General features: G+C 42.8%; 1 protein-coding gene across 1 annotated transcript in view; it reads right to left on the bottom strand.

The window, feature by feature from the left end:
• Positions 1 to 1673: 1673 nt before the first annotated feature.
• NFE2L3 (NFE2 like bZIP transcription factor 3) overlaps positions 1674 to 25090 on the bottom strand; it is a 92451-nt gene continuing 69034 nt past the window's right edge. The window contains exons 2-4 of the mRNA XM_059818836.1: positions 7165 to 7269; positions 6125 to 6208; positions 1674 to 3714 (exon numbers count right to left, since the gene is read on the bottom strand). Of these exons, the coding sequence (XP_059674819.1) occupies positions 2515 to 3714; positions 6125 to 6208; positions 7165 to 7269 (1389 nt within the window). The 3' untranslated portion in view covers positions 1674 to 2514. The remainder of the gene's footprint in view (positions 3715 to 6124; positions 6209 to 7164; positions 7270 to 25090) is intronic.

The following is a 25090-nucleotide window of genomic DNA, read 5'->3' as shown; positions in this document are numbered from 1 at the left end:
GAGGTTTTCTAGGGGTATAGTTGCTAGTTGAGTTCTCAAAAATTGAGATTCATACACAAACTTAAAGGAATCCAGTTGTTGAGCAATAATGAGAGTGGAATTAGCTGAGGGCAGTTAGTAATGCTTTCCAGTCTGCCAATTTACAGGTAATGGAATAGGGTTGGGGCTGATGTCTTCACTTGGTGTGGATCATGTGGAGTATGCTGCTTTCTATTACGATTGCTCTCTCAGAGAGTTCCAACGTGCTTCCTTATTTTTGGCATGTGCCAAAATTTAACCATGTAACTGCTACCCAGTTGGGTGTATGCTTTGCTTCATTGGTAGCTGGCTTTACAAGAGTCTGCAGAGCCTCGCTCTCTACTGCTCCTGAAGGAGGGGGCATCAGAAGGTTTGGCCATTTGGTTTTTTTTTTTTCCTCCCTTCCCTTGTCGGACTGTAGAAACTTGTCTTGTGGGGCCCTAAAACAAATACTTGCATTTCTGGTTTTAGCCATTATGGGCCTAATCTCGTATCTATCAGAATTTGTGCACATGGCTCATGAAGCAGACTTAAAGACCTGGTCCTGCAAAGGCTACATGCATAGACGTCAAAATGCTGCTTATGTCATTTAATTACAAGATGACAGTCAAGCTGACACAAACGTGGTTTTTTGGGGTTTTTTTTTTTTTTCCCAGAACTAGAAATAAAGTTCACAATTCATCATAGGTATCTGTTACCTTTTGTGTGTTTTGGTTGAAGTTCATGAACTAGCAATGAAATAAATTCCTTGTGAATACTAGTTAGGATAGATACGCTTCACAGTGATGCTTAACCAACAGCAAGAAATGTCAGGGCCTCACTAATGAAAGTTTCCACTATGAATTTACCCTGTCAATTTGAGGCTGTGGCAAAACTGATAAAGAACAGATGCACACATTTATTTAAAGAAATCTTTTAATGTAAAATGCATTTTGCACTGAGGCAGCACTCCCTTTTTAGAAAATACCACTTGATGCTACCAGTTACTGTAAACAAGTGCAAACAAACAACATGACTTACATGCTAATGGCATAGTTTATTTCTTCAAAAGGTATTATTTTGGCATTTAAACTTGTATTGCATGTATGTGTACTTCTTATGTGTTTGATGCAAGTGTGTTTTTTAACATACCTGACCATAAAGTTGCTATGTTGTCATCATGATGTGACCAATGAGATTTTTTTTTTTAATACCAGTTTTATGGGGTTTGTTTGTAAGAGATATAAAAAGTATTTGTTGCTATCTAATTGTTAATATTAGTAATTACTTTAATATCTTACAAACTAGTACGCCTCTTAACGTTCTGTCCTTATCATTCATCACGTGCCTTTTAGGCCATCTTTTTTGCAGACCCTTTTTAGGTTGTAAAATAGGAAAGGATAAGCTGTTGTGAATAAGCATGTGAGTGAATAAAATGTCTTCTTTTTCATAGCACAAATAAATAAATATCAAAACCAAAAGCTCTTCTCTTCATTCAAAGCCACTATTGGAGTGTAACCTCATTATTACAAGTACAGAAAAATAGTAATTTGCGTCATTTTAATTTACTTTAAACATTTGGGGAAAATAAAAAAAAAATTAAATCCATAACTTTGAAGATACTTTAAAAATACCAGTTTTAAAAAGCTGGAAAGAAAAACTTTTTGGTACTTCTTGAGGAAGGTATCCAAATGGGGGTAAAAGGGAAGGTACGCAAGTAAATATATCATAGACTAGGAAACAGAACAGTAACTCAATTTTCATGGAAGAAAGTTGAGAATGATTCAGTTGCAGAGGATGAAGGTAAGACAATATTGAATCAGATATTAATTATTTTTCAGAATCTATTTGCAGATTGACCATATGAATTGTGAAATTAATCGGTATGTTATGTTTACTGGGAGCTATGATGGTGAAAGTAGTGAGGAAAAATGCAATAGCCTCCTGGGCCTCTCCCCTTAAAAGAAAACTAGGAAAAGCAGAACAGTTCTGTGCAAATGCAAAGCACAGAGTATCTCTTAGGAATACATAAATCCACAGTGAATTTAAGGTGCAGATGAACTTCAACTACAATTTTTTCTTTCAGTGCTAAAAAAAGAATAAAATAAGGTCACTTTGTGTATGAAGAATCAAGTACTTAAGACTAAAGCACATTTTTCTTCCATGTATAACTTTGATCTAAAGCTTGGTTTTTTTCCCCTCACTTGATATTCTCCCCCATCACCAGAAACTAAATTCATGGTTTTACACAGGCCTATATAACTACACTTACACTGATGGCCTAGCTCCTTTAATTCTAATTAAAACTAAACAGATTTCCTCATTTAGAAGCCTCAGCTGGTAGTCTTTCTAACAGATCACCATCGGCTGGGTTTGCCAGGCCTTCAAACACACGGTCTTCCACCTCAAATGTAGTCTTTTCTGTTTTTACTACTGTAATCACTGACCTCCAGTCTTCACCCAAATAGCCTTACTATTCTTTCAGGAAAAATAAAACCTAGGTGATCTTCAGCCATCTTATTTTTGTTTCTGCTCTTTTTCGTTACCTTGTTTCTGTCCTGATTTGACCAAGTGTTTGGGTATTACGAAAACACTGCCATCGCTACTGCAATGAATGACATACTGGCACGGGTTAACAGGTCTACCCTGGTCATCCCTCAGTCTACTGAAAATATCACGGTACAAGTTGTTTAACTTTTGCTTCATCCGGCTGATTGATCTGCTGCACTGAGAGTGCTCCTTTTTAAGGCTTTCCTTTTGTGTTTGAAGATTACATACATCTTCTTCCAAGTTAAGAATTGCATTCAATTTACGTTTACGGCAATTTTGAGCAGCAACTTTGTTTTTTCCTCTTCGTCTGATGTCACGTAGAAGTGATACCTGAGTATCTGTCAGATGGTTCTTTGCTAGCATGGTGTTGAAAGAGTCGACGGGCATGCTCACAATTTCATCTACCGAAAATGGTATTCTCAGAGCTTTTGCACGGCGTTCATCGCTGCTAAGGTTTTTATCAGTAGAATTATGGCACCTATCCTTTACTTCGTTTGGTTTCTCCATCCGTATCTGCTGCTGATGCCCCGGAGTGGATGCTGCTTGACTTGGTAGCTGATTGTAAGTGTGGTTATAAAGAAACTGCTGAAGTGTGGCTTCTCTAGAACACTCTGAATCACCTGGATATTCCACATGGCCATATTTACTGTGTTCTTGGCTATGGCCACCAACAGCTCCTAAGCCATGTGAAGAAACAGATTTAACATCACTGCTGTACCCAGCAGCACCTTCACTGCAGACTGAGTAAGAGGCAGTGCTGTGACTCAAATTCAAAGACAGTCCCAAATCTGAGCCAGGTTCTTCAAAGAGCTGAGAAACTTCTGTAGGATCAAAGCCTTCCTCCAAAGCCAAAGACATGAGTTTAATTTCATCAAAATTATCATCATGAGCCGTTAGGTTTCTAATGTCAGCAGCTGTCAAATTTGACCCATGAAGTAGTGATTCTGGATTTGTGATATTAGATCTTGACTGAGGAAAAGATTCTTGCCTTTGTAAATGTCTTGTTTCTGAATTTGATTGAGTGGGGTAGTCTGTTCTTAGCAGCGTGGCATCATGAGGAGTGAAACAGTGGCAAAGTGTCTGGGTCAAACTTATATTGTGGTGTGAGGACAATGGGTCTTGACCTCTACTGGAAGTAGCAACTTGTGTATTTTCCAGTACACTCGCCTAAAGGATGATGGGGGGAAAAAAGGGATCTTTTATAAAATTAATGCCTCTACATTCCTCACCTACACAGTCTTGATCAATATATTTTTTAATATTCCACTATTTGAATCTATTAAAGTCAAACTTTTCTACGTTAAACTCTTCTTCTAACTATCCTGAATACTGTTTCCCATTTGTATGCAGCATAACCTGCGCTGGCTTATGGTAAGAGGAAGCGGGAAGGGTGCAGTAGAAAATGGACTGAAGGGATGAGAGGAGGAGGACTCACGAAGGACAGTGTGGGACTGATGAGTGTTAAGAGGTGGAAATGGGACTGTTGCTAAGTGTACATCAAGCTACAGCCTATGTGTTCATCTGATCTGGTCTAAGAAAAGGTCCTTCTAGGAAGTGTGGTCCTACCCCTTCCCTGGTAGTGGTTGTGATGATCATCTGATTCCAGCGTAAGCTAATTCAAGGTACTAAACTGTTAGAAAATTAACCTTGTAAAGAAGATAAATAGCTCACTTGCAAGACTTAACCAGTGAGAATGGCGGTGTAAGAAGAGGGGAGGAGGACAGGAACATTAAGGTCATGCTGGCACGTTCTCACTGCTTTTCTTTCACAGTTCATAAAACTTCTGGGGCTGTGAGCTGCCATGTTTAGCTTAGCTCCTTCTTAACTGAGGTCTATTGTGTTCAGATTTCAACTCAACTCCTTTACTAATCACTTTGGAGGACCACTCCCCCACCCCCATATCACACTGTCTGTGGAGGTCTGTTGACTTTAAATTACTAGTCAGTTTTTCCTTACAAAAATAAAATTTCTGTATGATTCCTCAGCCCTGAAGTCCAGATGTTAAATGAGTGCTGCAGTAGCATGAAGGCCCACCTTCTCTGGGCCTGGGTTATAGTTGCTGGGTCCTAAAAGTACAAAGCCACTCCACAAGATTACGTCAGGGCACTTGCTGACAAGTAGACTAGTCGTGAAATACATGGATACAAAACACTTGAGAATGTAAATACATCAAGCAGGAAGCAGATGATATGATTCCTCCATAGCTGAGTATCCCTACTGTGGTGTGGGAAAGGACTTTTCTGACTGCAATCCATTGAACAAACAATGTAAAATGCACTTTCCACAGGGAAAGAATGATGTACCATAAAGACCAGAATGTCTTAAGTTCTCTACTATGCTTACTGGGAGCTCAGGTAACAGAAGAAAGTCTTGCCTTATTTCTCCTAGGGAGTTACCTTGTACTAGACCATCTGTAGTCTGAGAGATAGAGCTGGTATTTTCAATTAAGCCCTTAAAAAGAGGTATTCTTAGCAAGTAACTATTAAAAAATCTCCCACGCTGTAAAGACTTGGTACTGGAAAAAACAAGCAATCCATTTTCAACAGATAGATTGTCACAAGATGGCAGTGCATTAATAGTCTTAAATAAAATATGCAACCGTGTATTGTTATAGCTACATAAAGGCTACAGCCAAATTCCTTTCCAATCATGAGAAGAACGGAGAAAACTAAACTGATGAACTTCTGAACCTTGTTAATGTGGAATCCATTACTAAAGCTGAACAGAGGAGGAGGCTAATTCATGGGCTGGGAGGCACTATCTAACCTAGAGATTCCCAAAACTAGGTGTTCCAGAGATAAACATTAAGTTATATGGAAAACACTAATGACCCTGTAAGGCTCCTACAGTGGGAAGCATATGGACTATTGCCCTTGGAGTACTGCAAAAAAGGGATGTAGGGAGTAGCTTCATGGTTAATGATTGCAGCTATGAGCGTGGGAGAGGAGGGAGACTCCAATTAAGATAACAACTGTTTTTTTGTTAAGATGGGCACCCAGAAAGTAAACAATAGTATCAGAAGCCCAGAAGATAAAAAAAGAAAACGGTTTTGCCACTGATGCTGACTGACCTGATTTGCAGCAAAGATGGGTCTGTTCTTCTTGAGCATAGTATCTTTGTAAGCACTTGACCCAATATTTATGGCAACTCTCATCTTCGGCTGCAAATGCTTAATAGCTGCTAGTGCTTAATAACTCAGTGTTGCTCTAGAGAAACACACCAAAAGCTGCTGTATAAATACAACCTGGCATTAGGTTTCAGAAAGGGAATTATCAGTTGAACTAATTAAGTTGTCTAGTGGCTCCATCCAACTTTGAACACCAGGTGACAGAGAAGACAGGACTTTGCAGTTTTCAAATTGCAGACAAATTACTGGGAAAAATTTTTTGAGTAGAGCCAATGACAGCTGCTGTAAAAGGTGGATACTAGCGTCTTTAATGTCTTCAGGTAAGTTTTACTGCATTGATTTGCTGATATATTCACTGGGGTTTTTTTAATTAGACAAAACAGAGTAAGTAATCCAATGATCACTGACTGTATCCCAATCTATTAGCAATATATGTGTTTTCCCATTTACCTCTAGCATGTTTTCCATCTGCGATGACAGAAGCTGTAAATAGCCCTCTAAGGAGAGAAGGGAATCTACATGGTTGCGGTTGCTCTGTGACAGAAGAAACAGAAATGCTTTGTAAAGCACAGTTACTTTACATAAAAGGAGGTAAAAATCAAAGTCCGAGAGGAAATGGAGCACAGCTCTGTGAAACACTGCTGCTGACCCTGCCATCAAGTCTTTATCCTGATGGCAGATGTCACACTGCTAGAACGAGCAGAATAACTCCACAGCAAGAGCATCCTACTTTGCCTCACAACAGAACTGGGCTTTCCTCCTCTCTGAGGCTGCACCTACCCACCACTGTGGAAAAAATCAAGTATTTTTTCCAAGCCTAGCTGCCAGGGCAGTGGCAAACAGAGAGGCGGGCAAGAAAACCGAAACCAATGTTCTCAGCTCTCGTAAGGTCTCAAGAAGAATGAATGCTCTTTTCATTGTAGCTCTCAGAGAGAACAAAACCCAAAGTGCACCTGTTTTGGTTTAAGATCATTACGGTATTTCTCTGCCTTCTAGTTAAAATACGCATGTTAAAATCCTAACAACCCAGTTTCCCAAATGTAATTCTACATCTGAGTGTCAAGCTCTACATAAATGGTGAAAGCAGTATAATTTAGCATCCACGTCTCAAGTGTTTGTAGGCAGAAAAAAATCCTTGCCCACAAACACAAAACATTCACAATGGAGAAAATAAAACCAAACTGAAAGATGGTTAGTTGCAAGTGATTTCTGTAAACTTTGGAACATTTCAACTACACAAACTATGCTGGAGGGGGTGGGGGGGTGGGGCAATTTTCAAGAAGGTGTACAGGGCATCATTCACAAAGTGTCATCCGAAGAGTCACTGTTCCTCTCCTGCCCTTGCAAAGGACACTCCAAATGAAAAGAGGAAAACAAATATTCCTTTCAAAACCATTTCTTTCCCTACTCTTTATCTCAGCGATAAGACCAATATCCTCCCTCACTTCCTCTTCACAGTTTTCCCTTCTTGCATTTTTTTCATCATTTACTTGATTTATGTCTTCCTCCTCCTCTTCTTGCAGTTCCAGCTGATCATCTCCTTGGTGTGGACAGCAGTCATCCAAAGCTTCCTGACATGCTTTCAGGTCAACATCCTGAAGACACGAATAAAACAGTTCTATTAAGTAACAAGCTCTCAAAATCAAACTTTAAAATGCACTTTTTTCTTTTTTTTTTTTTTTGACAGCTATAGCCGTCAAATAAAATATACACTTTATAATTCGTTCATGTGGATGAACTGACTCTGGGTAGACTTTGGGGGCAGAATGAAAGCAACATCAGTTCAGGAGTGCAGACACCACCTCCTCTTTCGGTGCCCAGGCACTGAACTCATCTGCAGTAGAAAAATAGACATTCATAAACACTCTAAACAAATTATTCTAAATCAGACACATAACGATGTGATTTCATGGAAAGTTTGGGCTATCAGTGTCTTTTGGATGCCAACCTAAGGCAGATATATGCTCAGTGATGGAATCTTCAAATAGGCGATTATACATGGCCAGTTAGCAAAATCCCTCACTTTTTCGTTCAGGGAAACAATCACATGTATTGTAATAGCAGCTCTGTTCCCCCATGACTTCCATGTAGTCATTACCCAGTTCCCATTTATCCAAATGATGGGGGTTTTTTTAATCTCCAGCAATGAAATTGTTCCGATTTAGTGATCTCAGAAGTATTTTTCAAGTTATCTTTTATCTGTAGCCATATCAGCAGACTGTTTTTATTTTTCTTATAGGGGTGGCATATTGCTAGGGTAAGAAGCAAACATAATGAGTTAGTGTTCTGTTCTAAAAATCACAAGAAATTTACTTTACAGGTTTCATATGAAAGCATAAACTGTATAAAAACTGCAGTTGTAATAGTCATCAAAATGTGTAAGGGACTTTTTAAAATTATTGCTTCATACAAAACGCATTAAAACTTAAATGTTAGAAAGTTTAAAAATAGGACTCTGGAGTAAAACTAAATACGATTTGAAAATAAAGTAATATTAATTTCATTTGTATTAATTATATGGAAATTTATTTTTAAAAATATGAAAATTAATTTTCTTTTTAACTGATTTTATTTGTTGGCTTTCCATTTTTCTCTACTTTCTTTTCAAGGATTGGAAGGGAACTTTAAATTTATAAACAGTAATTTCTAACAACAAATAGATATACAGGGCAGTCATCTGTCACTCTGATGTAAGAGGTACTTTCCTTCAATGATGCCCAACACAATTTCTAGCTATTAAAAATTACATTGCAATACAGTATGTCTTCTTTGTCAGCTGCAGTTGGAAATGGCCAGATGACTTATAATTGCCAAATATGAGAAAACAAATTTACTTTTCTAAAAACACACACACAAAAATACAGTTTTCCTCTATGTAGTAAAACAACAGGAGAGGGAATATAGTGTATGGGACACCGAGTACGTGGTAACTAGCTACTGGCAAACACTTAAATTGGTTCAATGGAGCTACTCACAGGCATGAGGTTAGTCCCATAATTACGTGTTTGCAAGATCAGCGCTAGTCTTTAATTTTACAAAGAACCAACCTAATACGTCTCCAATGAATATGATCTATTAACATCCTAATTAATAAAATTCACCATCATGAAAAGCAGATAAAAAGTCAAGGACAATCGCTATTAAAGACCTTAAGCAGCTCCTCTCGAGCTGAGTGGCCTGGGAAGCTGCTGCTGCTAAGGCAGAGTATTCGGCTCCTGAATAACACAGCAAATCCATCACTCTACCGGCTGATGAAGAGGCAAATGCAGGAAACAGTTAGAAATATAATAACTGTTATGTGATGCCTTGAGAAACACCTCTAAGCACAGGTTTTGAATACAAAAAGTATACGGGTGACAACTTGATTGTTCCTGTTAAAATTACCAGGTGTACAAACCTATTCCACTGCCAGGGAAAAGAAAAGCTTGTGGTAACTTTGTGAAGAGCCCACAGTGTGCCCTGCAGATCATCCAAAACCCTCACAGTTCAACTTGCTTATGGTAGAAATCTGCCTGCTGCTGAAGTCTACGATGGAGATGGTCCTTCCCAGCACCATTGTGAGGACAACTGAATTTCTGATGTGCCTGATGGGACAGCTCCTTCCTGAAGGGAAACTAAATGCTCCCAAAGCTCATGGAAATTTGTGAAGACTGTCATGACTTCAGTTTCCCCAGGATGTCAAAGACAGCTGGTTTTTTTAGGTCTTTTCCTATTGATATATAGAGCTGTTGACCACTAAGGAGATGGGGAATACTTCTGACCATCAATTTTAGGATTTATCTGGAGTCTGCATTGATTTTTACGTATCTTTTAAGAAATAATAGCGTCTTTGACTGTTTTCTCTGCTAAGACATAGACAGTGTCTTGGTACCCTTGGTTTCCAGGCTGAGAGCCACCAACTGCACTACAGGATCACATGCTATTTTGTCCTAACCACCCTTTGGCTTAACAACAGCACAGAGGTCAAAGTCTCCCTCTGATCTTTGCACAAAGCTCCTGCTGATGTGAACGGTGGTGTCAGCAGGGATGGGAGGGAGGCAGAGTCTCACATTTGCAATCATGACCATTCACTGTAGTTTACCAAGCAGAATGTGTCATCTCTACTGAATGAGCTTAATAACGCAGCACCATGTGGCTTTGAAGATTAGTCTTACTACCACCACTTCTTCCTCCAGCAGATGATATTAAAATATACCCATGCCTGCTCACACTGATTATTACTGCAGTAAGTTATCCATCCTTATAAAAAACCTGTTTTCACCACTATCAGGGCAGTTTCTGAAGGAGCATGGCCCTATGACCAGCTTTTCACAATAGTGGTGGTAAAGATACAATGCATGTAAGATTGTTCACAGCACCAGTTTCTCTGTACGGGATCATTTCAGTGAAACACTCTATATGGAAATCATGTAACACAACCAGAACCTTTTCCCCTTTATTTCTCGCTTTTGGCTTTTAACAAAAATCCCCTGGATTACGCTGTTAAAGATTTGCTCTCTGACATTACACTTTCCTCCAGCTTGTTAGCCTTTCCCAATGGTGAAGGACAGCTGGAAAATACTGCTCCACAACTGAATGCTTCTTTCCATGCCCGTGCATCACTTAGGATTGATTGCTGTGCTACTGCTATGGGGAGAATAGGAGGGGTGCCTCCCCCAGAAATAGCCATATCCTGGTTTTGAATAAGGCATTTCTTTAAAGATAACTTAATTTTGCAGCCTGAATATACATCTAATGACAAAAGGGATTAGGTGTAAATACCACTTAGTACTGCACTGCCACACTTAGTGTTTCTGTCCTGTTCCTTATTTTGCATTAATGGTAGCAGAAGAAACAGTGATTGAGTTATAGTAATACCTCTAGCCCAAGAGCTAGATCAGGACCACATGTGGGTGGTCTCTGTACAGAGAAGATGACTGATTCTTGCTGATTGTAGAAGACTTGCTATTACCACTAAACCCATTTATTGCAGCAGCCTTTCCACTTCTACCACTGGAGGGTGTGGAAGTTCACACGTCCCACAGCAGGCTGTTTATAAACCGTAAACTGCAACCCTACCTGACCACAACCTTCGAATTGCTTTTGGAAGGATTTTTGCGCAAGCACAAGGCAGAAGATTCACACTAAAAGACCCAGAAAAAAAAAAAAAATCCAAGTATCTCAAATTCTAATCTTGCTTCTGCCATTTACTAGTTTCAGCTGGGCTAGAGAACACAAGCTGAGACTAAGTCTGATTTACCAAATTATCCATCAACCTTGTACACTGAAGGGCTGGGCTCTAACTGTGCATCTGCCCTTTCCCTAAGGTACAACTTGCTGCAGGTCAACTATCAGCTTCAGTTTGTCAGTCTTTGGAATATGAAAAATAGTCATTTATGTCAAATCCACTACTTAAGGTGGTCCAGGAATCAATGTGGAGGTGAGAGAAAGTATAATTTTGCAGGTGGCCTGGCCGACGTTTAAGGAAGCAGCAGGAAGGACGCTGCCTGCTCTGGCAGGTTTTCTTACTGCATTAAAAATAAAGCCTTCAGTTTCCAATTAAGTACATCGGAGTATTGCTCTCACCATATATCATGTATGCCATACATCAAACTATCCCTCCATGTATCTCCTCCCCTTGCTTCCCACACCCATATAGTATTTGTTGTCCACAAAACAACACATAGGGAGCAGAACCTGTAATGATATCAAACATATGAATAGGTCTATCACGATGCACCGGATGGGTGAACAAAACCCCTCTCTAGGAGCAGCAGAAAGCATAGGCAAGCTGTTTTCAGCTATTGATCAGTGTGCAGCTGGCAAACAGGGCTAAAACTACACAGCTCAGGGCTACAAGTGCAGAGAAATACCTGAACCACCTCTGGAGCCTCAGCAGAACAGAGCAGACAGGGTGGTTTGCCGGGGTGTGCAGGCAGCACCGAGAGGCAGGGGGTACCTGTCCCTGCCAAGCTCTGTTTCACTGCAGTCAGGCTCTTGAGTTATCTCTACAAATATCCCAGCGCCAGAGCAAAGGTATATGACCACCAGTATTTGCAAAAGGACATAATCTTTTGTGCTGATTACTCATATATCCTGTTCACGTGCTGTCTTCTATTTCCTCTACATTACGTTTTCTTTACTTTAGTTGTCAAGGTTTAAATTGCTCCATTACTGTCATTAACCTCTGAGATGCTTTTCTGCAAACTTGTGTCCCTTCTCCTTTATTAACTGCACTTCTCTGTAGAACTGGCCCTCTCCTTCCTACTAGTTGAGAAGATGTGGCACAGGCCTGGTAATCTTTGCCACGTTTTGAATAACTAAGTAACATTTCCAGAAAATTGTCCCACACGGTACAAGTTAGGCAAAAGAAATACAACTTCTAGTAACATAACCAGTAGTTTCACTTTACTACTTTGAAGGATTAAATATCATTAATAATTAAATATAATAATGCATAACTCTCTTCATATAGCTCTAAGGTTACTGATGTTGCTCTTTGCCTGTGTACTTTAAATATGCAATGATAATTAATCTTACCAATTGATATCTACTTAATCTCGGCTAAAAAGCAAAATGTTTCTTGCTGTTTCTCTATATTCATGAGCCCTAAAATATCCTGAAAACACAGGAACTAGAAGAGTACTTTATTATTTCAAATGCAGCCAGGGTTTCGAAGGCATGGAGGGTGGAATGGCAGGTGGAAACACCAAATATCAAAATAACTTTTATGTTACACATGGCTAGGCTTAAAAATCACACTAAACCATGCTAAGCAAGCCATGCAATTGAATATATCAAATGGTGCATAACTGTGACTCTAAATGAGGCACACCTATGACACATTTACTCCAAATCCTAATAATATCATCTGGGCTGCAACCAAATGCACACTGTTAAAGGCATTCCTGCTTGTTGCAGCGAGTTGTTAGCACCTCTCTAACCGCATGCATTTTGAAAACAAAAGCGCTAGGGCTTTATGTGGCATGGCTCGGCTGTGTCAGCTATTACAAAACACGCATACTCTGTTGCATTCTACACATGCACAGAATTAACACCAACCTACTCCCAAATGGAGGCAGAGACGGGTACAAGTTGAAGACACGGACATAAATAGTATCGTCACTAATTTCAGTTAAGACACTGGTTTTCATGCCAAAGACAGCTCAATATGCCCTTCAAAATGAACCTTTTGAACTGCTTCTGAAACATAAACCACAGTTCTACACTCTAGCCATTTGGTCCTGTGCTGCTGTTTTGCACCAGAAACTAATTTTATCCTACAGGACGCAACATCTCTGACAGTAAATCTGATGAAGGTTATTAAATCTATTCAGTCACTCTTTCTGAGAAAGTACATTAAAAAAGAAAGAGCTCTTTCTATGCCTCTGCTGTCCCAAGATGCTTTCTATTGTGGTCAGTGAACTACACAACATCAAGGTTCTCTGAAAGAGCCTCTCCTTTCCTTCTCTCTGCCCAGGCTAGTTTGCTACGTCATTGATACGACGTAGTCACTACTGAATAAACATAAAAGTATCCAGGGACCACACCTTCTGATAAAACTTTGTCCACAGCTCAGTTCCCGGTGTCTTCCTTTTGAGCCCTCCCAGGCGAACATACTTTCTCAGGTATCCAGCTCCCATCTTTCTCAAGCTACCGGCCTCATGGCCAGACCAAACACCTGCCAACTCACAGCTCTGAATAGAGAGCGCTTAGAATCCACAGTCTGATATTTTAGCTCTTCTGGGATTTGAGTATCTTCACCTTACCTCTGCCACTGTATGTAATTCGTCTTCTATTTTCCACATTTACCACACACTAATACTTTCTTCTTTCTGCCTGATATTCCCCTCACCTCCTCTCACGTACACTTCTCATGCATATCCTACACCTGGAATACCTTCCCCGCTCTCCAGGGAGCAGGGAAATGCTGGCGTAGGTCAGCCCTACACCACTGACTGACCCCCTCTACACCCTTCTTGTTTGACTTGGCTTTTTCAAAACCCTCGTGCCTCCTGCAGCACACTGTAACAAAAATCAAAATGACAACACACACCTCAAATGCTTGCAGTTCTTCTCTTACCCCGCCTCTCTCTGAAACACCACGCAGTCCTTCACACACCCTCTTACTAAACCTAGGTAAGTTCTGGCTAACGCTTAAGAGCCATCCACGAGCAGGGACCTGGCCCATTTTCCTATTTGCAGATGTCCCTCCACAGCAATACTGCCATGTCCTAGTGCTCAGTGAGTTCAAAAGAAAAAAAAAAAAAAAAGAATACTATAAAATACATTCTCTAAGTTAAGCACACAGCTTCAGTGAGGCTGCTCTCAAACGGACTGGAGAAAAGCCTTCAGAAAAAAAAAGTCTCCCTGGTTTCTACTTACCTTCCCTCTACCAAACTTTTGACACCCACCAAGAAAAAAAAGTCCATAACTCAAACTATGTTCACTCAGTGTAAATACCTCAAAAGGTGCCCAAAGTCCAGGATGGATTTACCCCATCCAGTGCTTTAATACCATGAAACTCTGCCTCTAACAGCGTTCAAAGAACTGTGCTTGCGTGAGGTTTCACATAACCTGACCCAAACTGGCTTTTCTAAACATGAGCATAGAGACTACAGGACAAACAATACGAATTATCCACTGTGCATCTTCTTCCTTAACTTTTGTAATTCATAAACAGCAGCAATGTTATGCTGTTAATTATTAATTAGATCAGGTGTTCTTTAATCGAGCACAGGAATTGAGATCTTGGGAAGGGCTTCAAAATCTGTCATAGAGAATGTAATACATCCAGATACAACAAACCTACTTGGTTTGGGTGGGAGCAGAGCCTTCCTCCTCTGTCCCACCCCGAGCTGGAGCATGTCCCACATACAGCGCGATGACCCAGCACAGCAACTGCTGCCCTTGTTCAGGTACTGCCTCTTCTGCTGGCATGGGCAGCATCAGTGTGTGGGGGTTCACATGATTTGGAAAGTGAGAACTCTTTTACTGTAAGATTCAGGCCACAGATAAAAAAAACTGAAGAGCTACATAGTCCATTCCTGCTTATCTAAATAATCCCCCATGTATATTCCGTGAAAGATAAAGAACCCATCCAATTTTTATACTCCCTTTCTTCAAATGTATACATATATATACACGCACATACATACACACATGGAGATACTGGTACGCAGAAAGGGAAAAGAAAACCACTGAATCAAGTAGGGCAGGTCTTAACTCTTGCAAGATCTTCAGCTAAGACACTGTTGTATTACAAGCTTCTCGTGACTTTCTATGTATTTGTGAACACTATTACCATATATAGAGGACTGATGGCACATCTTGCAGCACCGAGGCCTCACATTTCCCCACAGACCGTTTAAGGTGCTTTGGAAAGCAGGCCACTTTCATTTTGCATACGGACTTGTGGTTCAATGTAACAGCTTTTGGAAGTGTTGTCGGGGCAGGCTTACAGTGAGAAGGCTTCGGAACATGCAGCCTTCAGCTGGCACAGTGGGGCATGGACTGCATCCCAGGCCAGGGCCTGTGGGATGGCTTCTGTCTTTTCCCCACCAATATCAGACCTATATCCAGTGCCAGCTGCATGTCTTTGTTCTGTACTTTTTGTTGCTTTTTCTATGCTTAAAACTTCAAAATTTACACAGCCACAGTGTCTCAATTCAGCGTTTTCCTTAAAACACATTGCTTGAGCAACCCAACAATAATTTACAAGCACACTGGGAAAAAATAAGCAGACATGCCTAACTTTACCTGTGTGAGTAAGTCAACGTGACCTACTCACATATGGGCTACCCAGTGTGACCAGCCTGTGTGAGTAGGTTTGAGTAGGACAAGAACAGTTAGGCACCCATGTTTTCAGTGGTGGATGTTGGCCTTCAAATAGGTGCTGAATACACTGTCAGCATTAAGGAGTAAGTGGTGCTCCCATTATAAATTCTTTCTTAAAAAAACAAGACTGCAATCTGTTTTTTCGGCAAACTGTGACAAGGAAGACTAGGTGGTGCACAAAGAGTGTTGTATCTGGAAAAAAAGTACCATGAGAAATAATCACCCCAAAGAAAAGACAAGGTTCCGTCTTACGCTTTTTACCTATTTCCTGAGCAAACATGCCCACAGGAGCCTAAAATCTTGGTCTGGGGTATTCTGCAAATGGTAGGACCTTTCATTACTGTAGAAATTATTCCATTTCCCTGCATGAAGTGATGCATGTTTTCCTGACTATTCAAACCAAGTGTTTACTGCTTTTTCTTTTTTCTCTAAAGATGTAACTCCTGGTTCCCATGCAGGAACCCTGGTACCTTAGTCTCAATCTTAAACATCCATGAGAACCAAATCTACAAGCTTTGATTCTGCAGTTGACCTAGATTAGAACAGCACAGAGGCATTAAACTAATGTCCTAAGACATATGAGCACATCTTCTACCAACCACCTGCTATGACCTGCTATAGGTAATGCAGGACACTGAATTACGTACAGGATTCAGAATAAAAAACTTTTTTAAATGTAGTCTCTGCTGTGGTGCAAACACTTTATCCTATTACACACATCCATCTTAGAAAACGGGTAGCAAGACTCTAAGTTCATACAATTATTTTCTCCATTAAAAAGTGTATTTCAGAAGAAATATATTTTGTTATTTTTATTACCAAGGAAACAAAATATTTTGGGGTTTACATTTCATCAGCAAACTTACGTTTGATTACAGAAAGGGTCTGAATGAAATAGTTTGCTGGGAACATAGTGAGTACAAAGGTTAGGGCTGATCCCAGCCTGTCGGGCAGCAAGCTAAATGTAGGAACCCACCTGTTTGCTTTACTCATTGTCAAAGCCAAAGCGTTCAGGCTGTCCTAACCCTGCACTACATCTCATCTCAGCACAGAACAGAAAAATACGCCAGGCAATCCCATTCAGTTTAGCATGCTCCAACCACTGAATTAATTTTCTTTTTCATGTGCAGTTGTCTTCCAGAGTGATCTTAAATACCAGTTCCCTAAGGATGAGGATCAACAGCTTGCATTGTGTTGCCAGCAGTGTTCTCAGCAAGGACTGGAGCCCAATGAATAAAATTAATCCAGGGGTGGGTGAATCCAGCTGCTAACTTTCCAGAACGTCGCACAATCCCACGATACCGTGCAGAAGCAAGCAATCACTTTCATCTGTTTACACAGACTCCTCGTCCTGATCTCGCGCGGATAAGAGAAATGCTAAAAATAGCTCGTGTCTATTTTTGCAAAAGACAAAATGAAGGTTATAAATCAGCTAAACTACTTTGAACTCCATTATACTGTTATAATAACACTTTGACAGCACAAGTGAACCTATTCAAACCTACAGAGGTCACTTTCAAAACAAAGATCAGCATTTTCCCCTGTGTTTCATGTTTTGGACCTGTCATGCACTTCAAAAGAAGTCTGGTGGAAGAGACACGGGGGTTTTCACTTTGAAGTCCATTTACATTTTAAGTCAAGAACTTAATACTGCCTTATCTTGCTCCAATCATTCTTTAACTTAAATAAAATGTACTTAAGAGAGAGGCCCGGACCTACGTTTAGCAAAGACATTAATCATCTCCTCTCCACAGAAATGAGTGATCCCTTACAGTTAGGGTGTTGAAACTAGTTTTGCAACTACTTTACAAAAATGACCAAGTCAACACATGGGGGAAAAAAAAAAAAAAAACACACACAAAAATGAGGAAAAAGAAAACCTACCACGCAAGACAAGTTTAATAATTGTTAGTTGATGCTGGTCCGTTAATTTGTAGTAAGAAGCAGCTATTCATAATGGTTCAAAACCAACTTGAAAAATGTTGGGAGTTCAATTTGGTATTTCAAAATGTACTGAACATCTGAGTCACAAAATCATCATCTTGGCATTACTGTATCTTTTGTATTCACACAGCGTATCACCAAAGTCTCAGATCATAAACTACTCAGGAAAAATGAAACTCTATGCCCACTAGCGATTAAACTCAGAAAAGCAGGCCCTGCAGCTGAAAGGCTCGGCTAATCTTCGAGTTACAGATGTGCACAGCTCTTCCGCAGGACGAGGGTCTGAGCGGGTGCACGCAGACAAAACTGCAACAAGGACTGCATGCTGCGCGACCGAAATAGGGGAACGGGCCATCGCTGCCGGGTACTTACTGCTCGACCGTATTGTTCCAGGTGCCACAGTGATAACAGAGGCAGATACAACCAGGACGGAGTTTAGCGGTTTAGCCCTGGCACAGTAAGGCTCCCAAGACATAAGAAACGCTCCTGGCAAGTGTGGTTACCAGACTGCGACATACCCGTGCCCTTCCCCAAGGTGAGGGGTGCAGTTCTGCTCCTCATCACGATGCACTGAGGAGAAGCTGCGTTTCTGCAGCCGCATGACACCCTTGAGCTGCCTGTGTGCCCGCACGACGACAAGGGCGGCGACTCTGGAGGAAATGCCAAGCAGAAGTGACAGCCCTGGCCTTGCAGCCCTGCCGGGGGGGCCTCGAGCGGCGCTGGGGCCACGCGTGTGCCCTGGCCAGGGCAGCTCTGAAGGGTTCGCCCGCTCGGGTGCTTGGGGAACCACCACCAGTTGCTCCCTTGGCAAAAGGCCGCACGGCCTTACTTCACCGCACCGATGTCCCGCCTCCTTTGCGTTCGCTCCCCGCTGCCCGTGACCCCCCGGGGGACGGGAGGAGCGCACAAGCCAACCCTGCGACGACCCGCAGACGTCTGGAGGTCTCCCCCCTCAATTCTTTTTTTTTTTGGGGGGGTGGCTGGATCAGAAGAGCGTCCCCCTTCGCGTCTCCGCAGCTCGCCCCAAACCTCCCGCCCGTCCCGGGGCGCACCCCACCTCGCTCGCCCGCGGCGGCGGGGCACACCCGGAGCCCACCCGCCGCCGCTGGTGCCCGGCCGGGACAGCCCGCGCCTCCCCCGCCCCCGGCGCCGTCCCGGTGTCGCCGCCGCCGCCGCCCTTACCTCCGCCATGGGGCAGCCGCCTCCGCGCGGGGCCGCCGCCGCCGCCCCATCCTCCTCCCGCGGCGGGGCGGGGGGCGGCTCCCCCGGGCGGGGCGGGCAGCGCCGGGCGCCGCCGCTCTCCCCGGGGCCGAGGGCCGAGGCGGGCACCCGCCGGGGCAGGTCCGGCTGCCAGCGGAGCCCGAGGACGCTCGGGGTGTCGGTGCCCCATGGCTGCCCGGCGGCAGCCCCGCTGTCCCCGTAGCCGACGCGCCTCGTGGGGTGCGTGTGCCTGGTGGGAGACGGACCGCCGCCCCGGCTCCCGCACAAACCCGCCCCTCCGCCCCGGCCCCGCGCCGCGCACACACCCCCGCTGCCGCCGCACCGGCCCTTCCCCCGGGCGGGAGGGGGCGCGGGGGCGGGACGGGGACGCGGGACGGGGACGCGGGACGGGGACGCGGGACGGGGACGTGGGACGGGGACGCGGGACGGGGACGCGGGACGGGCGGCCCGGCACCCCGCAGCCCGCCGGCGCCCACCCAAGCGCCGCTCGGCGGGGCCGAGCGCCCCACCTGTGTCCTGGGGGCTTCCTGCGTGCCCGGGGGGAGCAGCAGCCTTCGGTTGCTGGAGCGAGCTAGAAATAAAGGAGGCGAGTTAGGAAGCACGGTAGGTGGGGAAGGCAAAAAAACCCTATAAAAATGCAAAGCGATTCTCCACCTGCCTCTGGTAGTAAACATTCTCCCCCCCCCCCCCCCCCCCGTTTTTTTAGAATCTCCAAATAATAGAAAAAAAAATAGAGGTACAGGTTTTAATTACCATCAACCTGGTGTTTAAATATCTACCCAATGCCTTTGCTTTCCCACCCATTGAACTGCATTTTCCACAACTCATCTACCTAGCACTACCAGAACTTACTCTCGCACATGTTAGAGATACCTTTTCCAGCTGTTTTGTGCTCTCTGTCCTCCGAAAAGGCCTTTTATCACTTCTCATCACTTCTACTTATCTGAGTGTTTCAGACTTGTTTTGGCATTTACAAGGTGCAAGGCTGTTCGGGCAGACCCTGGAAGTGTCAGTTCTGCAGTGATAACTGTGTGTGTAACGGGTGCAGTTTCTCATTTTTCTGTTATCACGGATGACATTTCCCTTTTGTCATTGTGTCCAGCATGATACTATGCAACGGGTGTGTTACAATGCTCCTAGCATTTTCTTGCATCTTGTTTCTTGAATTCCAATAAAACAACAGTTTTCTTTCAAAAATCCGAATGAACTGGAATCTGCTAGGGTCTTCCATTGCCAGCTTTTTTTTCCATGACAGAGATCTCTGGCTTTTTAACGGGAAGCGTAACTGAAGGTAACAATGTTTATTTTGCTGTTGAAAAAAAGTGTATGTGCCCTAAGCTAAATGCAGGAGACTTCACATTATGATTCATGGCACAAATGTCAGGACAGATGTCCACCACAAGAAGTCCTTACATTCCACATTATTCATTGGTGTTAACCCTTTTTTTTTCAGCACAGTCAAAAACTTTGAAAATAATTTTTAAGCTTGTAAATCAACTCTTCTAATGGTTAGGAAACATGTGACAAATGAATATCGCCTATACAGTTTCTTGCAGGAGACGGAGAAGAAAAGGAGCATGTGTTTTGAAGGCGTTGGTGGATATGCTGTGGGAGAAGACCTTGGGGGATGTTTGGACATGTCTCAGGGCCAGACACCAATGTTAGGTTTCCTTTCACTTCCCAGTGCCGATGCCCAGTGCATCCCCAGTACTACCTGGAGCACAGATGTTGCATGACAGCACAGGGCACTCTCCTGCCTGACCAGGGCCGGGCCTGCAGCTTGGCACATCTCAGTCCTCAAGGGAGACCAGAGCCTCTTTGTGGCCACTGTGGGCCACTACAACAACGTACATTAAACAGGCCATTAAATTCACTTAGTCTTTTCCTTTAACAAGATGGTGGATTTTAAGTGGTTAAGAGGGTACAGAAGCTCTGCACTGCTGCAGTTGCTTTTGGCTGTTAGATTTTCACCTGAACTGAGTTTTGAGTCGTGGTCCTTAAGACCCTCAGCAGCGCACACAGGCCACTAAAGAGGGACTGAAACCTCGGTCAGGCTGGCCCAGTCACCTTAAACTGGAGAAAACCTTCACTCGTAAGAAATGTTACAGTGTTAGATTTAGGGATGCTGTTCAGGTCTCTGGCTCCCAGTATTCAGGACTTTAAAATCCTGCACTCAAACTGTGATCAATAAGGGTGAGCTCAGTTAGCAGTGTCCCACAGAGAAGGTGTCAGTGCCAGAGAGCTCGTGGGCCCTCTCAATCAATGCTGCGGCTGTTTTCCATGTTAGACACCCTGCCTACAAAGGCAGTCAGCCCCTCATCCTGATCTGCAAAGTCAGTATTATTTCTGTGCATGTTTACTAATAAATCAATGCAAAGGCCACTACATGGATGATGTCATAGCATGAACACTTCTTTTGGCATGAGTCCCTCAAACAACAGATCTCCCCAAACCTCTTAATCAAGTTCAGCACAACAGCAAACATGAAAGTTTATACCAGTTCTGCTCTGACAGTTCATTGATCAGGGAAGAGAGACAACTGACCTCCCTAGGTCTGACTAAAAGCTTGATCTGAGTCTGTGAAAAATGTTATGATGTAAAAATGAAGGCCGCCTCCTTTCTTATCTCAATTTGCAATAGAGTAACTTTGCGGAGTTTCTCCTGAGTTACTCAAATGGAAAGGAGAGTTGGTCCCTATGACATAGGGTCCCCCAGACTCGTCTCCACAGAAGGGAAAGCTGGGCATGCAGTCTGGGTAAGTGCCACAACGTTTTCACTAAACTCCTGGTCTGACTTCCTAGGGAACAAAGACTGCATATCTGTCTGTGTATGGAGCTGCAGGTGAGGTTAGATTACATCTCAGCTCTTTACAGCTCCTAAATGCATCTGTAGCCATTTATTCCAGAGAAGTCTCTTGTTAGTCTTCACATCCAGTGAATCTAGGAAATAGCTGTTCATTTTTTTCCTTATTGCTAAATTCTGCTAATAATTTATTTTGTTTAATAACACATCAGCAAAGTTTCTTCCGTGTGACATTTCATGCATCATTTCTGATTATTTCAATTTATAAACCTACTCCTTGTGAAACATACTTTCAATCAAGGTAAGCAATTCATAGATAATCTTCTCTCAGAGAAGCATTGACATCAGCTTTAATAAATATGTTACTCAATTACTTGGTATTGATTCTGCCGTGTTAGATGGGTGCATTGCTCCCCAGCATGCCTTTGTGCTTCATGCCAGCATTGAAAAGGAGGGACAGGCTCTTTAGCATCAGAGCGTCTATGGCGGAGGCTAAGCGATGGAGTAGAAATGCTCGCAGCAGCTATCTACAATGACGCAAGCATTTAAGTTCGGACCCTTATTCGGAGCAGGCAGGTACTGTCAGTCACCGGCATAGGAATGTCAAGAATTTGTCGCCTAGTTTCAGACTGTCATCATTTTCCTATTTTATTATCTGACTGGTTTCTCACCATCCCATTAGTTTGTCACCCTGACTGCAACCAAGTAACAAAATTTTTATTACTTTCTTAATAGGTGCCCCTGTTCTAATTTTACTTTCATCCTTCTTGTGGCGTAAGAGATTGTACAACTGGTACTGGTTTTAACCACTCTCTTGCAAGTCCTTCTATGCATAAGGAGCCTCAGTTATCAGTCCTAGCTGTGTTAGCTATAAAACAAATAGAAAAAAAAAGTTCCTTTGTTAATTTTGGTCAACATTTTGCTCTGTGCTTTGAAAAAAATTAATTGGTTAAAGGTGTTTGTGTGGGCAGAAAGGAGAAAAAGAGAATGAATCTGTAGTGGCCAGATCTGGCATATTCTGAATCAAATGGCACAAGGTGACCATACATCTGGGACCCACTTTTCTACACATCACACTTTTATCACATGGCCCGAACCAGCTCTCCTTTATGTCAGATACACAGCTACCATACCAGTGAAATCACCATATAAATACCTGGATGGATCATGTATCTCACTAAGTTCTTACTACAAATCCTTTGGCAGGGCTCTGAAATAGCTGCATTAGTGCTGCTGAAGCCACAGTTTATAGACCTGGGCACAGATCATGAGAGGGTGGCTCATGAAATTCTCCTAAACAGGTCTACAACATGTACACGCTTTCATGCCTTGTCTCCCAGCACACCCCTTTGCAAGGCATATATACAGAGAGAGATATAGATATTCTCAGGGATGGGCAGTCAGTTATATCTCAACACAGAAAGACTTTATGTTCAAGATATTGCAAAAGTAAAAAGCTTTGTCCCCTGGACTTCGAGCCACCCATTCACAGATCCAACTAGCTAAGCGTGCAACAAGAAGTGATGTGAATCTGCAACTCATTTGCTTTCTGCAACTCACCCCCTGGCTTCATCCTGACAACTTAAACAAGCTTCCGACTCTCCTTCTCCAAACTCTTACCCAAACTGCCCCCCTCTTGCTGGCACTCTGCATGTGCACAGAAGGCTCCCACAGAAAAGTGGTGGCCCCAGGTTTTCTCTTTTGACCCATATCCTTGCCCACCTACTTAGTGTATTTCTCTCTACCATCTGGAGAAAAGAAAAGAAATGTCAATTCCTTTTAAAACCAGGAAGGTATCGTTTTCCCTCCTTGACATACAGTTCAAAAAACAGCAGGCCTCCCAAGTCCAGCGTTGCCTTCTCTGAGGTGTGCCTGGATAGGATCCAGCTGCCTCTCCATCCTCCACGAGGGAGGCCATTTGCCCCGGCTCAGTGGTCTCAGTTCAGGAAAATCCACCCTCTGTTCTTCTGTGGGCATCTTTTCATTACATCGATGGATCTCGGTGCACGGACAGTTGGTAGCAGCCCTGTACAGATGGGTGTTAGGCGCCTACGTGGTTTTTTTGAATCTGTGCCTTAATGCTTTCTTCCTTCTTCAGACGGTAGCTGGGGACCAGCTGAGGCTGCGGCTCAGCAGGAATTCCTCCTACCAACACAGTCACAACAGCATGTGCCAAGGCAAAAGACTGCACACACATACAGAAACACACTTGGAGCGTAGGGCTAGTGGAAATAACAGTTGTGACCTGAGGAACACTTGCTTTCTTCCTGGAGAGGGTGATCATTGAGAAGCCATTGATCCTTCCGTATAAAAAAAAAAAGAACCCAACACCCAAAGCCAAAAGACTACAACAAAAAACCCAGCAGGGACATCAGCTGAAAGCCAAGGAAAAGAAGAAGAAGAAAAAAATCCAAGCAGAAAACCCTCTGAACAATCTCAAGCAGAACAAAATACACAGAGATGCAGAAAATAAAATCATCTGATACAGCTAGCAGGAACGAGTTGGCTTTGTTTGGGAATTGGGAAGGGAAGAGGACAAAAACCATTGCTTACTACACATGGCTAGCACTTATCAGTAGAAATTCCCATTTCTTTTTCAGTTGAAGTTGGCACTTCCATGGTAGTGGCATCTGTGGCATCCAAAGATATATGACGTGATAAGAAGTCCTGACTTTCTGGAGGCAGTCAATGTCTTAATAATCTTGATAGCCTGAAGTGCTGTGCTGCTGTTGGCTACTAACTACCAAAGTAGAGGAAAATAGGAAAGACAGAGCACTCGGTGCTTTCGAGATCTGTTTGCTGTACATCTAAAGCTCTTGGAAGAAGCAAATCTTTTTTATATTTGTTTTCTTTTTACTTGTTGATGCAGAGGTATGCCAGGAACAATTTGTCACTGACACTGTAGAAACCCAGGATAGAAAGGCAAGATAGTGCAAGGTGAAAGGGGAGATTGCATTGTATTTTGCAGCCGCAGCATTTAGAAAGATAGTATCCAGCCAGTGATGGAGTTTATGGCTAAATGACAAATACGTTTTGACTGAGGCGGATTTGCTGGAAGAAGAAGAGTTCTGTAGCTCTGAAACTTACTTCAGTCTTAAATGGTTTAGCAATTTTACGAGTTTAGCTTGGGCTGGAGATTTCAACTGGAACATGGGAGTTTCTCTTAGGCAGAGGTCAAAAGACTGATTCTTAGGCATTTAGGAATCTACACCTGTAAGAAAAAACTTTGTTATGCCTGGAAAAAAAAAGATTTCAGCTCTGAGGTTTCTTACTCAAGTTGCGTTTATATTATTGCTAGCTGCCTGAGCAATTTTTGAAACTTACTTCAGGGCCTATCGGTGCTTACAATTTTTCATAACTGTATCTTTAGAAGTTTTTAAAGGTTCCTAAATCTCTTTGTGTCTCTTTTTCCTTTTAGATACCTTAAATCTATATGACTCATGGATCTCTCATACTGGGTTGCTATGTGCCAACAAGGCACTGTACCCAACCTGTTTGGCTTTGGGATGCTTCCAGAGAAAGGGTGGAAAAGGTAGAAAATGACATATTGATCTAAATTAGTACAGCAGCTGCCACCTTTGCAATGACTGGATCTTCACCGTGATTAGACCAAATGTATGCTGAAGCTGTACA

Source organism: Gavia stellata, chromosome 6, assembly GCF_030936135.1.
Source record: "Gavia stellata isolate bGavSte3 chromosome 6, bGavSte3.hap2, whole genome shotgun sequence".
Taxonomy (NCBI): Eukaryota; Metazoa; Chordata; class Aves; order Gaviiformes; family Gaviidae; genus Gavia; species Gavia stellata.
The sequence above is the reverse complement of the archived record's forward strand: the minus strand, read 5'-3'. Positions and strand labels throughout refer to the sequence as shown.